At 48.5% G+C, this 16,086-nt stretch overlaps 5 protein-coding genes across 5 annotated transcripts; 2 read left to right on the top strand and 3 right to left on the bottom strand.

Annotated features, from left to right (window-relative positions):
- Positions 1-124: 124 nt before the first annotated feature.
- FPRO_05012 (putative reductases with broad range of substrate specificities) lies at positions 125-1,216 on the top strand (the record flags this gene model as incomplete). The annotated part of the gene is made up of 4 exons (XM_031230584.1): positions 125-218; positions 277-470; positions 523-849; positions 899-1,216. 4 exons carry the CDS (start codon positions 125-127, stop codon positions 1,214-1,216), a joined length of 933 nt encoding a protein of 310 aa, XP_031080706.1.
- A 271-nt stretch (positions 1,217-1,487) lies between these two features.
- Positions 1,488-6,391, bottom strand: FPRO_05013 (uncharacterized protein; the record flags this gene model as incomplete). Its single annotated transcript, XM_031230585.1, has 3 exons — positions 1,488-3,158; positions 3,205-3,480; positions 3,530-6,391. The coding sequence occupies 3 exons, from the start codon at positions 6,389-6,391 to the stop codon at positions 1,488-1,490; spliced, it is 4,809 nt and encodes a 1,602-aa protein (XP_031080707.1).
- Positions 6,392-6,987: 596 nt separating this feature from the next.
- On the top strand, positions 6,988-7,278 carry FPRO_05014 (uncharacterized protein; the record flags this gene model as incomplete). The annotated part of the gene is made up of 2 exons (XM_031230586.1): positions 6,988-7,031; positions 7,197-7,278. The coding sequence occupies 2 exons, from the start codon at positions 6,988-6,990 to the stop codon at positions 7,276-7,278; spliced, it is 126 nt and encodes a 41-aa protein (XP_031080708.1).
- Positions 7,279-8,263: 985 nt separating this feature from the next.
- Positions 8,264-8,603, bottom strand: FPRO_05015 (uncharacterized protein; the record flags this gene model as incomplete). Its single annotated transcript, XM_031230587.1, has 2 exons — positions 8,264-8,461; positions 8,517-8,603. 2 exons carry the CDS (start codon positions 8,601-8,603, stop codon positions 8,264-8,266), a joined length of 285 nt encoding a protein of 94 aa, XP_031080709.1.
- Positions 8,604-13,360: 4,757 nt separating this feature from the next.
- Positions 13,361-15,231, bottom strand: FPRO_05016 (uncharacterized protein; the record flags this gene model as incomplete). The annotated part of the gene is made up of 3 exons (XM_031230588.1): positions 13,361-14,098; positions 14,439-14,576; positions 14,623-15,231. 3 exons carry the CDS (start codon positions 15,229-15,231, stop codon positions 13,361-13,363), a joined length of 1,485 nt encoding a protein of 494 aa, XP_031080710.1.
- Between the last annotated feature and the right edge of the window lie 855 nt (positions 15,232-16,086).

Here is a 16,086-nt window from a genome sequence, read left to right on the forward strand (position 1 = left end):
GGAGGCTGGGGTGCATCAGACTTAGACCTTTCGGAACATTTGATTTGATCTGATCTATAAGCAGATCGTCAGTATTTATACAAACTCTCAAATAACAAATCTCCGAGTAAAACAATTATCCACAATGGTATCCAAGAAACCTGTTGCCCTTGTTGTAGGCGCATCCAGAGGCATCGGCCGTCAAGTCGCCGTTGACCTCGCTCGCAATGGCTACGCTGGTATGTCAAGCTTCGCTGTATCTATTGTACCTACCAGGTATGAGCTAACACTCTAAAGTTGTTGTTGCTGCAAAGACTATCAGTGATCCCTCCGATCTGCCTGAGCCCTTTCCTCCAAATCCCAACTCTTCCGCTTCTACCATCACAACAGTTGCTCGCGAGATTACTTCTGAGGGAGGTGACGCTACTGCTATTCAGGTCGACGTCCGCTATCCTGAGAGTATAGATGCTCTTGTATCGAATACTATCTCCGTGAGTTTCCCAGATTGTTCTTCCTTTTAACTCTCCCTACTGACAATTCCAGACTTATGGCCGTCTAGATGTTCTCATCTACAACTCAGGCGCCATCTTCTGGGCACCTGTCTCGTCGACTCCCGTAAAGCGCTTCCAGCTCATGCAGCGCGTCAATCCAGAAGGACTCTACGCAACGGTTCAAGCTGTTCTTCCTCAGATATCTTCTTCAGGCCGAATAGTTGTCGTTAGTCCACCTATCTATAGTCGTTTCTTCCGTGGCAAGACTGCATATGCTATGGGCAAAGTCGGCATGAGTGTTCTTACAAAGGGTCTTGCCATGGACTTTGAGCGCGAGGGGAAGAAGGATATGGCCATCACATCTATTTGGCCAGCTGTGGTATGTTGGATCTGATACCTCGAGTTTGCGTTGACAGCTGACATATTAGGCCATCGAGTCGGCGGCTACTGAGAAATTTACAGCTAAAAACCCAGAGGAAGCTAACGATTTACGAAAGGCGACCATCTTCTCCGATGCTATCCTCGAGATTCTCCAAGCTTCTCCAAGCGTCGTGAACGGCGAGCTCCTCCTAGATGAAGACTTCCTCCGCGAACATGCAGGAATAACCGACTTTTCCAAATACAATGTGATTCCAGGTGCCTCACCACGGAGGATCATGCCTCAGAGTCTCCCAGACTTGACTGTAGCAGAGCAAGCGGACGAGGGCAAACGCTACGACAGCACAAAAGATAAACCCAAGCTGTAGAATTATTGAAGATCGCTATTGTTTGAAGATATGTAGGAAAAAAGAGACCGTTATACAGGTAGCTAATAGCACGGGGGAAATGAACCTGCGCAGCCATGATATCCTCTAGAACACACATCTAATACCTCCTTGGCCATGGAAGCTGCGTTCACCAAACTCCTAGACATGATTACAAACGTACACCCGACTCTTAGAAACCTTTCCATTCCTTTCCTTTCCCTGTCATTTTATAAAAACACATCTCTCCTGAGATTTTATGGTGCGCCAGCCATCAATAGGGGACTTGGCTACCTGGTCCCACTCCTTGCATACCATCAATGTCGTCCATTACACCGTTGAATACGTGCATGATTTGGTCAACGACTCTGCTGCGGTTCCACTCATTTCTTGTGCGCCATATGGCGTCCATGAGCTCACGGTTGATTTGTTCAAGTTGCTCAATAGTACAGCCGCTTGTCGCGTCCGTTAGGTGCTGAAGGACTGTATCTATCTCGCCTCCAGCGAAAGGTTGAGAAGCGGAAGTGGATGAGCCCGAGTTTCGAACCGACTGGTATTCATCAGAAGTCTGATCATTGAGGATATTGGCCATTCCGCCCACACTCTGAGCCTTGAAACCGGATGATCGCTGCGAAGGTGGACTACCAGAGATGCCAGATCCTTGCATGAGGTTACCCCCTGCCGCGGCAGCCTGAGCTTGAGAGTGCAACCAAGAGTCATCTCCAGAAGTATTGTGCCCGGCTACGAGTAGCGTGTCTGGGATGTCGACTTGGCTATCGTCCTCAATACCTCGGTTCTCAGCATGGCCACCGTTTGTCATTTGACTAAAGTTTGACGATTGGTGAGTTGACGGATCCGAGGTTTTGGTTGTTGAAGCCTCGTTGATAACAGCTGATGGTGAAACTCCTGGGGGAAGAGTAGTCACTACTGACTTCTGTGAGATCTGGGTCATGCCAGTATGGGCCACGCTGGCGTCATGAGACTTTGGTGGAGGCCCCATGTCAGACATAGCCTGCGTATCGTCTTGGACACCACTCATTTGGACATCCTCTCCCAATGGGTGAGTGAGTCCATTACTTAAGGGGTGTGACGAATCCTGACCAGAGGTGCCATGACCATTTGAAAGTGGGCTTCTAACTTGGAACCTGGCAGTTGTCCTCGATCCTGGCACGGCTTCTCCCAGAGTGACAGGGCCTTGAGAGTCGCTGTCATTCCCACCCAGATCAGATTGCACACGGTCTATGACAGACTGCATGGCTTTTCGCTTTCTCTCCTTCTCGGTAGCATCCTTGGCGCGCTGAACTTGGCGCCTATATAGCGCCTCCCAGTCAACTTGAGAGGTTTGGTTTTCGATACTAGCGACATCAACCTCGACGTTGCTGAGGAGTTCATTGGCCTTGAGAGTTCGCTCCTTATCTCCAATATTTTTGGCGTCTTTTGCAAGAGCCTTAATGTCGAAGAGAAAGTCCTTTGGGCGGGCGTAGAAGCCATTCGACAAGCGCTCCTCGATGGTGGTTGTCTCAAGGTTATAATAACACTTTCCAGATGCGGTATCTCTGAGGACATCGTTGTCATATTTGTCCTTGACGATCTCATATGGTCGAAGTTGTCCAGCTTCAAGGTCTGGACGCACATAATTGGGGTCCGACTCGGCGAAAAGATAATCGATCTGAGTTTGAGGGATGACAGGCTGCCTGAACTTCTTGTACTTTCGATTGATCTGATCCATAATGGGTTGAAGCTGGATTTTAAGAGCATTGAGAAGCTGGTGATCTTTCTTCTGTGCAGCCTTCATATCAGCCTTGGTAGGGGGCGGTGGTTCGATTGGAGGAGCCACCGGGAGCTCTTCAAGGACCCTCTTCTTCCGATTTTCAGGGTCGGGGAACTCGCGGGGTTTCTTCTTAACATATTGCAACGTTGTGCTGAAATATTCCATTCGAGAATGCTACAAAAGTTAGCACAGGAGCCCATTCCACAAGTGTATTACTTACCAGATCAGGTTTCTCGATTTTCATCTGGTTCTTCTTCGCAAATCCAAAAAAGTCGCGGAAGAGTTCACTGGAAAGCTCTTCTCTATCGCCCTCTGCTGTCGCGAGAAGAAGAACCGGATCAGTAGGGGGAATAGATCGTAGCATAGTCTTGAAAGTTGTAAGAGCAAGAGTGTTGTGTAGTGCCATATACCAAGCTTCGATGTTAGGGATATAAATAACGCTAGGTTTGTGTCGCCTGACTTCCGTAAAGAGACCGACAATGACCTGCTCCATAGCCTGCCGGCGTTAGTCTGTAGTTTTTTCCCATGTGAGTGCACAAACTTACTCTTCCATCACCCAAGATGCTGGGAAGATCAAAATTCTGAACATGAACGCCCTCAAAATGGTGAAGAATGGCAGAGGCAATGTAACTCTGTCCCATACCGCTAACACCATATATGATGAAGCGAGGGCGGAACACTCTGGATCGTTCAAACTCTTGGTGCATGGTTTCTCTACCAAAGCCATGATCATCGTCATCGAATTGCTCGTACATGGCTTCTTGAAGAGCTGTCATCTTCTTCCGACGAGGCAACAAGTCATCAAGGGCCTTCTTGGCTTCGTTGAACTGCTTGCGTAGTAGCGGCTCAATCGATTTGGGAAGAGGTTTAGCACCAGATGTCGCTGATCGTTCAGAGGAGGGAATAAGCTTCTTGATTGATAGCATAAAGTCAGTGGCATGAACGCCAATCTTCTCAGGGTCAACCACAAGCTTTTCCTTAGAGGCGTAAATTTGGGGATAAGTTCGCTGAATGGCATTGAGAGCTGCTTCAGTACAGAGAGCTCGTAAATCAGCACCACCATAGCCCTTTGTGTTCTCGGCTAGGGAATCTTTGAACTTCTCTGATAGTCCCCAGTCTGCCGTGTGAATGTTGAGGATTGACTTTCGCCCTTCGATATCAGGCAACGGGAAGTAAAACTCTCGGTCGAATCGACCAGGTCGACGAAGAGCGGGGTCGATATTGTCAGGTCGATTGGTTGCTCCAATAACAATGACTTGACCACGACCGTCCATGCCATCCATCAATGCCAGCAGGGTCGAGACAATGGAAGCATGGATCTGTTCCTGCTTGCTGGAACGGACCGGCGCAAGACCATCAATCTCATCGAAGAAAATGATACTGGGCTGAGTTCTGCGGGCTTCCTCGAAGAGCAATCGAAGCTGTTTCTCGGCTTCACCCACCCACTTGCTCAGGGCATCGGCACCCTTACGCATGTAGAATGAGATCTTGCGGCCACCGGAGCCAACTGAGTTGGCCAGAGCGCGAGCAAGCAGCGTTTTACCTGTTCCAGGAGGACCGTGGAACAAAACACCACGAGGTGGAGTGACGTGGAATCGTGTGAAAAGCTCGGGATAGAGCAAAGGAAGCTGCACCATTTCCTTCAACTGATCGATATGTCCCTGGAGACCACCAACCTTGCTGAAGTCGACGTTCAGGTCAACACCCAGAGGGTCAGCATCCGCAAGAGCTTTGCGGTCCTTGATCTTACCAACGTTGGGAGCGCCAGCATCGGGGTTTAGGCCAGGGACACCGGGAAGAAGCCCACCGTGAGTCGCAGCTGTCGGCGTCATACCGACATTACCAGCTACACTAGAGCGATGCACCATCTCATCGTCGCTGCTGTCTGAATCAACCCCGCCAGCTGCGCCAGTACCCCAAGGACCATTAAGAAGGGATCCAGCTCCGCCGCCGCCTCCGAAAGGTCCAAACGTGGTGTTAAGGCTGCGTTCCCAGCCTTGACTGGCACCGCCACGTCCTCGGCGCGAGCGAGATTGTGCAGCAGGAGCCTCAACTTCTTCCTCCTCAATATTAGCCGAGGTGAGAGGAGGCATGTAATAATTCACGCGTGTTCTCGCTCGCCGAGTGCTTTCCTGGTACACAATGGGCGATTCTTTCCTTGGGCGACGGCGACGAGAGCGCGAGTCCTGCCTAAGTTCTCGTGCCTCTTCATTCAACTCGTCCAAGTCAAATTCGGGTTCCTCGTCTCCAGAGTCCCCACCACGGCGAGACCTGGCGGGTTGGGAACGTCGGCCGCGGGGAACTGGGCTATCAACGTCGTCGTCATCTTGAGGTGGGGGCTTTTCTGCACCGGAGCCCTCTGCATCGTCAGATTCGTCGCCAGGTTCGAAGTCACTACTAACTTCTTGGGACTTTTTGCTCGATTTGCGGGTAAGTCGCCGTGTCTTTCTAGGTCCAGCATCCGATTCAGCTTCTTCCGGTGCTGCGGAGGCGTTGGCGCGGGATCCACGGGTTCGGCGAGTAACAGGCACATCATCCTCATCATCCTCCTCCTCTACCGTCTGCACGGGCGCATCTTCTCCAGGTGCATCCTGATCAGCAGCATCTAGCATTTCTTGATCAGCCACCTCTTTCTTTTCAATCTCTTCAGGATCTTGAGATAATTCATCGGGCTGGTCGGCTTCTCTGACTTCCTTAAAGCTGCTTTCCTGTGTAGCCTCTTGAATCGTCTCGGGGGCTTTCTTGAGGCCTTTGAACCCACGGGTAGCTCTCGTGCTCCGAGCGAATGTCTCGGGACTTCTACTTCGCGAATCGCGTGACGGGACGGCGTGTTTCCCAGAATTAGAAAGTTCGAGGAACTCTTCAGCTTCCTCTGTATGAGCTCGAGTAGTCCTACGAGGTGCAGGCAACTTGGAGTTGGTGAGTTTCAGCTTGACAACCCTGGATCTAGTTGACCTGGCAGGCTCCTCTACTGGCTCGCCTTCAGCGTCGTCTTCTTCGACATCTTCGTCAACTTTAACGTCCTCATCGCCAGGCTTATCAGATTCGTCACCAGTAGCTGATGCTTCTTCTCCTTCGCTGCTTTCTGCGTAGTTGCGGGGCTGCGTAGCAGCTTTTCTGGCGCGACGGCCAGCGGCATTCACAGGAGCAGCATCATCCTCTTCTTCATCGTCGTCATCGAGGAAGTCGTCCTCGTTGCTGTCAGAGACTTCGTCCTCGTCATCATCGATGTCTGAACCCAGGTAACCGTTCCTGCGTCGGCGACTGGGTTTTCCGCTGCGTGAACGGGAGTGCTTCTTTGTGCTTTTTCGGGGTGGTCCAGCTTCCGAAGGGTCGAAATTCTCGTCTTCGGGATCGGACTTGTTGGGATCAAAGTCCTCGAGGACTCTTTTTCGTTTGCTAACCATGGTTGTTATGGTGTTTGCGCGTAAATAAGATGGAAGGTTGGTATAATTTGAACTTTGGCGGTTCTGTACGCAAAGGGAGGTCAGCCAAGGGATGCCGACAGGGTCACAATAGTCACAGCTATCAGCGCGGACCTTGCATTGGATTCATCGAATAGTCGCGTTCCTTTTGATGGATTTTTGGGGGTAAACTCACCTATATGCGCGTCTAGATATGATTTCACGTCAAAGCATGCATGGGCGCGGCCTGGGTCGCGGTTGAGCCTGGGGCGCTCAAGATCGGCGCAAAGGCATCAAGTCGAAAACAAGCCAAGCAACCAACCCGTGCAATGTCGATGATTGAACTGGCTGATGCTGATGGTATATTCGAAGCAAACGCGGTCAAAATAGGAGATGGAATTTGGGGGTTTGCCGCGTGAAGTGAAGGTTTAGTTACGGATACCAAACGACAGGTTAGCAATGTAGACCCACTTTCATTCAGGCGGTTGTGGTTCCAGTCTCTGATTGGTGGGTCACCACCAATTTCAATGTGATCGCAGTTTAATTGTAGCTTGATCTACGAAGCTCTCATGACGAGAACAAAACGACGAATTCTCAACATGGCTTGTTTCATGGCTTTGGGGACTTTTTTATTGTCAATAAGGTCAGTTTTGGCTTCAAATTCGTTTTCCTCGCATTTTTGACCTAACCCAAGCCTATCTGCACTTTCAATTCTAGATCATATTTTCCAACATGCTTATATATAAATTCGATCTATCCCAGCTCGTCCCAGGTAGTCAGCTTGATTTAAAGCTCGGTATCGTTGTAGGGCTGAAGACGTTGACAGCATGGTGCATGCGCATTACCCCAGAAAACGTATGCCTTACAATTTAGGCAGCACTGCACAATAGACACAACAATAGATCACACATGATCATCAATAAGCTATTGAGAGGGATTTATGACTACGTGTATTTCACCAGGTAATAATCATTGGAAATTGGGGTTCGTGAACTCTGCGCTTGGTATATTCCACTGAGACTATTGTACCTTGTTGATTGGCACATTATTTAAATTGTAAGACAGCGATGTACAGCATTCCCCTAGAAGCTATCATCTGAATATGATGAATCATAACCCAAACATAGATAGTATGGCATAGAATAAATAGAAATTACCCGTAGCACAGGAGATGGGGGATCGTAAGAAACGTCAAACTCTTATCTATTGGAGACCGCGTATACTCCGTAATCAGCTTGGTCTAGATCTCTGCTCGGCTGCTGAACCGACCTACCCTAGTGTTTCCAGGACTACAACGGGAATAGTCACATTTTCATCGTAATATTCCCGGACCCTGAATACCCTCACAGTCGGATGCTCGGCCAAACATTACGCGGCCCAGGTCTTGGCTCATAATCGCCAAGACTAGCCACGCAATGCGAGGATCTTCACGATTCGTGAAACGGAAAACACGGCCTGATCAGACTTTTTTTCCCTTGTTGTACATCACACCAAATTTAGAAACGGGTTTGAACAGATTCTGTAAAAATTTTGTATCGATTTCATGGACTCATTGTAGTTAATAGGTATTGTTACACAAAAATGGTATCATGTCTCTCGTGGTACAGTCATTCCCACCCCGACTCCTAAAAAAGTTTCCCTAATTGCGCCTGGTTGGATGGACAATTAATTGTCTGTGACAATACCAAAGACGCCACGCTTCCCAATGAATGAGAGTGTCCGTCCCGTACCAGCCAGTGACGATGAGTGAGTGTGAGACTACCAGCGCAGTGTTATGTTGCTTTGGCGTGATTAGGCGGTCATGCTATAGTGCTGGTGATGCTGCAGAGCAGGGTTTCTTTGTTCTTGTTCGTATGTGCTCGTACAGCTGACACTTCAATCCTTGCCCAACATCGCCCGGGCGAGATCAGCCAGAGAAGGGCCGCCAAAGAGGAACTGGCTTGAATGGCGGCCACAGTAGGTAACATTGTTTACTGGCTGGGGAGCAGCCTTGAACCAAGAGCGGGAAGCTTTGGTTGTGGAAGATGCCGTAGATTGGGTCGAGAACTCGCTGGAGTATGAGTTTGTTCGTTGCTGAAATAGCGTTGTTAGTGGGGTCCAGGCTAAGTCTGAGTTCAGTGTCACATACCTTGGACTCCATGAGGGGAATTGGCTCAGTGCTTCGTCCACGCTGCTCCTCAGAAGAGGTTCTGGTGCGAGAGGATCCGAAAGCCATTGTGATGTTTGTAAAGTTGAAGAGTTGTATGTGGTGTATAGTTGAAGTGATTGCTCGACTGTCTTAGTCTGCTGGGTATGGGTATCGTAGATGTATCGTCTATTAACCTTCAAGGTACTGTAGTTATGTTCAAGGCACTCCTGGTGCAATCTAAAAGATGTTCAAGGAGAGTTTGTTTGTTTATGAAGGAATTGACTGATGATGAGGAGGATAAGACAGAATCACCAAGGGGGAAAGACTCCCTTAAATAAAAGTTCTTGTCAACAATGCTTCTGCGGCTGATCTACCCCAAGCTGTACCAAGACCACGCCAACCCTAGTTGCTACGTAGCAGATGCCGCCCTATGGAGCGACGCTAAAAATGCCTGTAGTCAGACGAAGGCTTGGCTAGCTTGGCTGTTCTTGGGTATGACGTGCCGGTTTGGATAGCTTATGGATTCCGCGGGGTCCAATTGAAGACACGATGCGACCTTGTGGCTCACCTTTGACATTGATCGCCGTGCAGGTGGCCATTCAGGTGCTAACAAGGAGTCAGTGCTGAGTACGAGTGATACGGTAAATATTACGATAGGGTCAATCGGAGAGTCGTATGACAAGGGAGTCAGACACTGCCGTAATACAGTTATTCGGCATTTATTGTGATGAGCAGTAAATAGCTCAACCGTAGCCAAGTCCCTTACTTTTGCCCATCCCTTGGTTCCCCTTATCTCTTCTCCCCTCACTTCCCATCTAGCGGAATTCCAATGACAACAGTGGAACCTAAGGGCGGCACTGGTCGGCCGAGATGCTGACATAACCCCGGACCGTCATCCGCCGGGTGGAGACCGGTTTCCCCATAGTCGGAAGCACCGAAGCATCGGCACCGTTTATCCTGCCCGCCAAGAGAGAGAACAAGAACCTCGTGACCATGTCTCCACCAAAACTCCATTTCCAGAAGCTCGCTAGAAGGAATTCTATGCATGTAAGATTGACGGTCTTGGTAATGATTCGCCCATCCGTATCAGATAATGTCGAGATAAGATCAAGGTCTGTCACACCGAACCCGGGCGTTCTCTCAGCCTTGGGCCAAGAGAACAAACTATTGCTTGGCGGGGGCTTCTCATATCTCCGATGCAACCTCATTCTGGCTTGGTGAAGTCATGGGGAATTATCATGAGATACGCGGCTTGAGATCTCGTTGGTCAATTGAACATTGGCATTTTTAGTGTATGCATTATTTTGCTGCCTGATGGACTTTGGGGTCGTTTGTCATGGCAAGCATTTCGAGGTTCCACGTCAGATGCTTAATCGTATAAGCAACTGGATCAGATCTGCACATTGGCTGATTTGGTTGCACACGTACGCAGCTGTTAGCAACCTCACCTGAAGTCAGCCTTACTATAGGTAGTCAAAAGTGGCTTACACCAAGCTCGATTTTGCCAAATAAACTCAGTCATCCTACGAACATTTGTGTCGGGTACGCACCCAGCGATCAAGAGTCTAGCTGCCCAAAATAGCTATGCGAGAACTCTCTCTAACCGAGAGATAGTGTAGGAACGTTGCATCGCGGCGTCTTCCACTACTAAGAACCTTAAACAAAAGACACGGTCTAGAGCGCAGGGCAGACTGACGAGCTGCAGCCACATAAGCCCAAGCTCTTATTTTTAGTGAAACTATGGCAAGGGATGACGATGTGGCCTTGAGCTGAAAGCCACAGTTGCAAGTGTCAAACGGCACTTTCCAGCGAGGAGGTTATGATCCGATTGACCTTGCTTTATCAGGTTGGTGCCTTTTAGCTGACGGGTTCTAGACCCTACGATGACTCTTCTCCAGGGACCAAGCAGTGGTGAGCTCTTAGACCGTTGCATCATCTGCTCTAACGGCCACGCCGTCAATTACGTCGATAGGTTGCATCTCACAATGATAGCCTTTGCTTCAAATGCGAGGTAGCTAAAGAAACTCTCATCAGTCTCTACCAAAAAGCGTTCGTCATCTTGGCAACATCTTCTTTAGAACTAAGGTGCCGCTCGATCTTTGCTCTCATTTCTGATTAACAACTTTTTGCCTTCTGGGGTATTCACGGCAATTTTGAGATCAAAGTTTCGGCCCATGATTCATCCCGACTTCATACCTGCCTATATCAGCCCTATCTTGCGTACCGGGAGTCTCAGATCTTCGGGACGTGCTGAGAGGTGGATATCATTACGGCCCAGTTAGTTTAATCTTGGTACTTTTGTCGTACGATTTTCTTTTCTTTTTGTCATTCAGTGGAGTAGCTGGTTCTCTATTCATTGAAGAGATGAGCAGATCTCATCTGAGTAGCACCGAAGGGAACTTCCGTGGTAAGCACCCCATTTGTTGCTTTGAGGCTTTGTAATTGGATCAGTATGGTATTATCTTTGCTAATGCGAGTGTATTGTGGTTTCTTTGCTCGAACTAGATGAGTGGAGGTATTTACTAGACTAGAATGAAGCTCATGAGTGATGCGAGCAATGAACAGGGAGTCACTGCCAGGAATGAGCCTTTTGACTGAAATTTATCACATACTGTACCTTGGTGTATGACTGGCGCTGGAACTACACCGAAAGTTTGGATGGTCGTGGGTAAATGCTTCGCGGTAAATCGGATAGCCATGGACAAGTCGCCCCTTGTGTTGTACTCTGGCGACTTTTCCCAGCCAAACCACTCAGTGTCTTGATATCCATTGGACAGCAGATTTGTGCAACGTGAGACTCCTCATGGTAGGAGTACCTAGTCTATCGCTCTCCCTGTATTTCCTCGTAACTATGTGAGGAAGCCAGACATCGAACCAGTGAGCGGTCCAGTTGACATACGTTTCAAGTGAATGGGCCAACAGAGTTTGAACTGAGATGTGACAGAGCTGATGAGCTTTATTATTGGCTACACCATCTGCTTACCTTTTGAGCCCGTCGTTACACAACGCCCCGGAAATGGACCTAAACCTGGTCATTGAGAAAGGAGACCGTATTTACAGACCGCCTGAGGAGGCTAGGGGAGGAAAGAAAACTTAGGGCCTTGATCCTAAATGACAAAAAGACTTAGGTAACTTTACATAAACTTAGGATATCTTTTGCTGGGTTTATTTTGATACCTTATATTAAGGTCAGATATTTTCTTACTCCCTGAGGGGAGGATTTTGTTGGGGGTGGATAAGAACACCCTTTGGCAGACGAGTATAGTTGTCTATCTACAAGTGTTCGTGTCAATTTACATGTGATTGGACTATGCAATAGGTGCGACGTCGTGGTATAGTTCGCACGTATTGACCTGAAGCAGCGTGACATGTGAATACACAATGTGAGAATTCGTGCACATCGTTCATTTGACACAGACATGCTACCATAGTGTTTTCAATAAAATTAGAAGTGAAAATTTATCGCAATCACAGATTCTGGCAATTCTTGTACTGCTGAAGTGATACGAACTGTTGACATTGGCGGCTTATTATAAAAGGAACTCCTTCGTTTCCTAGAATGACAGGTTCAAAGCCTACTCATGTTTTCTTTAACAAATTATCGGTTCCTGTCTGCGTCCAACTGATAGTGGTTTTGTTGAGGTGGCAAGACTTTTGATGAGTGACAGGAGTGCACTCATAAATGACACAAGTGATATTGGAATTGACTTCAACTACCCATGGTTATCCATTCCATAAGATACTCACTATGAGATTGAAACTGGTATGATATTCTATCTGTCACTTGCTATGGCTAGTAGAGTTCGTATGAAATCCAGTAGCTCCTGATGGATATTGGACGGCAGGGCTGTATTACTTACTACGCTGTTTCTTCCACAACTCGTACAAACTTGATCAAACATTCAAGGTACAAGTATACCCTCGCTATGGGCCTGGATTCATCCCCTAGCATGATTAATCCACTGCTGTACATGCTGATGGGAACAATGTACTGGTCTCCCTGAGTCATCGTTCGCAACTTCTTTTCTATTCAGAACCTCAAACTAAACCACACTGTGTTTACGTTTAGGTAACATCACTCATGAGCTTCTAAGATATGAGTGTTTCTTTTCAGGAGACCCCGCCCTCATGTAGAGCGATGCAGCTTACTACATGAGTATGAGCCATCTCGAGGGGGCTATAAATTCCCAAGTTGGCACTCGAGTCATATTTGTGAAACACAATCAACATCTATTCAGAGAACAAGGGTCACATTGGACCGCCGAAACTTCAGCTGAGTTGCAATGCTTTTGTGCCAAATATCATATACAACTGATAGAGTCTCGACAGAGTTAGGTTCAAGCTTCCAATCCACCATAGCAAACTCCTATCATCGAATGACACAAGACAACCATTACATGTCTCACAACTTTAACATAGTTGCAATCAGGAATTAAGACTCAGTCACACCAGTAACAACTATGTAGGTATCAAAGAACATGGCATTTGAGCAAACCGCCAGGTCTCAATAACCTTGAAGAACAAGGTTAATTTCAGCTATATCACTCCAGATAACTAATCAAGAAGAGTACTTGCGGCATTCAGAGTACATGAATGGCAAAAGAGGACCGGCTATCTTGACGCTAGTTAGTTGAAAGGGGAGATCACGCTTGTCAACCTCGATCAATAGATTCAGCATTGATGTAAATATTTGTGAAGGTTTGAATATCAATGGACTTGCGGGAAACTCCTGAGGTTACCAACAAACAGCATCTACCTACAGTATCAAATATCATCTTGGGGGACCTTCCAAGTCATCATACATACCCCAACTCCCACCAGCACCTCAGAGGACACCATCCACCCTAAGCTGTAGACTGAACAAACCGCGTTGGCTGAGCATCATCGTCCTTAGGCTTAGGGTATGTCTTCTTGTCAATTGCAGCATACCCTTGTGAGAACTTATCCAACATGCTGGCAATCCACCTCTGTTCTTGCCCGGTAGCGAATTCATACACGATCCGTATGGCGAACCCAATTCGATATGGCCCCATGGTGCCTCGTCCTACAGATTCTACCGACCGCAATATCTGTTCCACGAAGTACCGGATGGATATCTCCGAGTTAGCTCGCGGTGTCCCGCACTCGACCAGTGTCTCTTCTAGAATGAGCATACTTGCCCAGTACCCCATGAGTAAGGACCCGGCTGCTGCCGACTTGTGTTCCAGCACTGTCCCGAACAACGAATTCGCCGGGTCGGTTGGCAGAACCTCGACCGGTCTTGGAAACTCAAGCGCGTCGAAATCGTCGAACCATCGCGCCAATCTGGCATGTTCCACGGTGGCTAGGTGGGCCAAGGCGGAGATTTTGTCAGGCTCAACAAACATGCCAGCCTTATTAGCTTCTCTCAGAAGATAAGCCCCATGCAAAATAGGCGTGAGCTGGGCCAGGTTTGCAAGGAAGCCATCACCGACGCGGATGTGCTCAATCGGGGCGTCAGGAGCATAGATGAGACGTCTACCGCCATCAGACGTGACATGCCTCCATGCTGGCCTCGACAGGAACAATTGGTCCTTTCCGGGATAGAACATATCGCTTATAGTCTGACATGGGACCGTGTTAGTGGTGACCCCGCTAGGGTAACATTGTCAAAGTCGTTGCAAAGGGACGGAAGATCCACTCAAGGTGAAGGGCTAGGATGGCAAGCCCACTTGGATTGGATGGGTGATATGTGAGATGCTATATCGCGCCATCTCAATGCAGCAGGCCAGAGTAACCCTGCCGGTGACGAAACAGAGACAGGATCGAACGCATTGTACTCCCCAAACAGCGATTGGTTCTTACTGGAAGACATTCGCAAAGCTCTGTCACTTGACCTGGAGATAATGCGAGTTCCTTATCCTTTGCCTTGTTGCAGTAGTCAAGGAGAAACGTGGGACATACAAGAATACCACGGCATGAGAGGAGCATAGCTGCGTCCCAGCCTTCAGCATGAGCTGCTGGCCCTCGCTGCTCCATTAGAGTTCCAATGCCTTTGGCATGTTGGATCCAAGTATCAGGGACTGCTGTCCCAGCAAACAGCTATGGGGTGTAAGCTTTGAATAGAGAATAGTGGTGGCAGGAATACCTCAAAGTAACACAAGAGTATAGCAGCGCATAAGGTCTCAGATGCCTTCCACTCTGTGGAGTGTTGCAGAGCGGCCTGCAACTCAGTGAGTGCCAAGCCATATATGGTTCTGCTTTTGGCAACCAGGTCGGCATTGGAGTTTGCTTTGCCAGTCAGATGTAGAGCAAAAGAACAAATAGCCCCGTCGAGCAGAGCCCTCTTTCCTAGACGATCAATGGTCAACCATGATAAGAGTATAAAGACATCAGTGGACCGAGTGTAGTTAGTGGACGACTCTATCATGTTGAGTAGCAGTGGCCCTCTTGGTAACTCCAGCCTCAGCAGGGTTGGCGAGGGCCTAACGAGAGACCATGTTTCTGAGTCTGATGTAGCGATATCAGAGCCCGTTGTGCTGGAAGAGGAACTGGTCGACACTTGTTCGCTTTTGCCCTGTCGCCTGCCGCGTTGACGAATCTGATGCTTCTCATCGACAAACTTCAGGCCACGAGAATAGCCTGGACACTCTGCTCCATATTTGATGCAGTTGCCGCAGGACGGCTTGAGGGTATCACATTTGACCTTCCTGGTTCTGCAAAGTCGGCATCCAGTGCTCCTCGGGACACCTACCATGACAAGGTTAATCAAGGGCTCACCGCCGGTTCTTAATTAATCATCTGTGCCGCTATCGGGGTCTGATCAGATCGACATGAACCCCCAGCGGTTTAACTTCCCGAAGCGGCCGGCGACGTTGAGGGGATTGTGATGAATATGCTTGTGCTGGCGGGGAAGAGAGATGATTTGCGCTGTCGGATCGGCCCTTTAGAGAGCATCCGTCTTCGCGGGGTTTCTATGCCGTGTTGTTAAGGATGGATGGATGTATGGAGTGCAGCAAGTATTCTTCGGGGGCAGTGTGTGCTATCGTAGAGTTTTAAGTTAATAAACAAGGGATTCAGCGCTACCTCTTCCTCCATATGGAAATCAGCCCCAGAACAGCTACTACGCCTCTCGCAAATCTGACAACGCGGATCACGCACAATACTACTACCTTGAGAGGATTATGTAGTATCGACGTCTAGTCTATTCAGCCTGTCACGAATGGATTTGTTCAAAAATCTGGAGAAACTGTGATCGAATTTCACCAGGACCACTTTACAAGCTGGCCCGAGGCTTGTTGGTGTTGCATTCAATCAATCTTTCGTGTCAATGTCGATCATTTGATGTATCTGTAACATCTCGCCGGTCTCTCTCTCAGAAAGCTCAGTTAGGACAACTTCACCGAAATTGAAGAATAGACAATGGTGGCCAACCAGCCCATGGGGACAGTGGGCTACGTACAGCATTCTCCGGCAATTAGCTGCGGGAATTACTCTGTTTGAACGACGCTAGGAGGTTTTCAAAGACCCCTGGAGGATGTCCAAGTCGTCCTAAGAACTGAAATGAATTCATATCCCTGTGTAATCTATCTGAACATAGGGGAACGGCCCC

The sequence above is a fragment of the Fusarium proliferatum genome (genome assembly GCF_900067095.1).
Source record: "Fusarium proliferatum ET1 genome assembly, contig: FPRO_scaffold004, whole genome shotgun sequence".
Taxonomy (NCBI): Eukaryota; Fungi; Ascomycota; class Sordariomycetes; order Hypocreales; family Nectriaceae; genus Fusarium; species Fusarium proliferatum.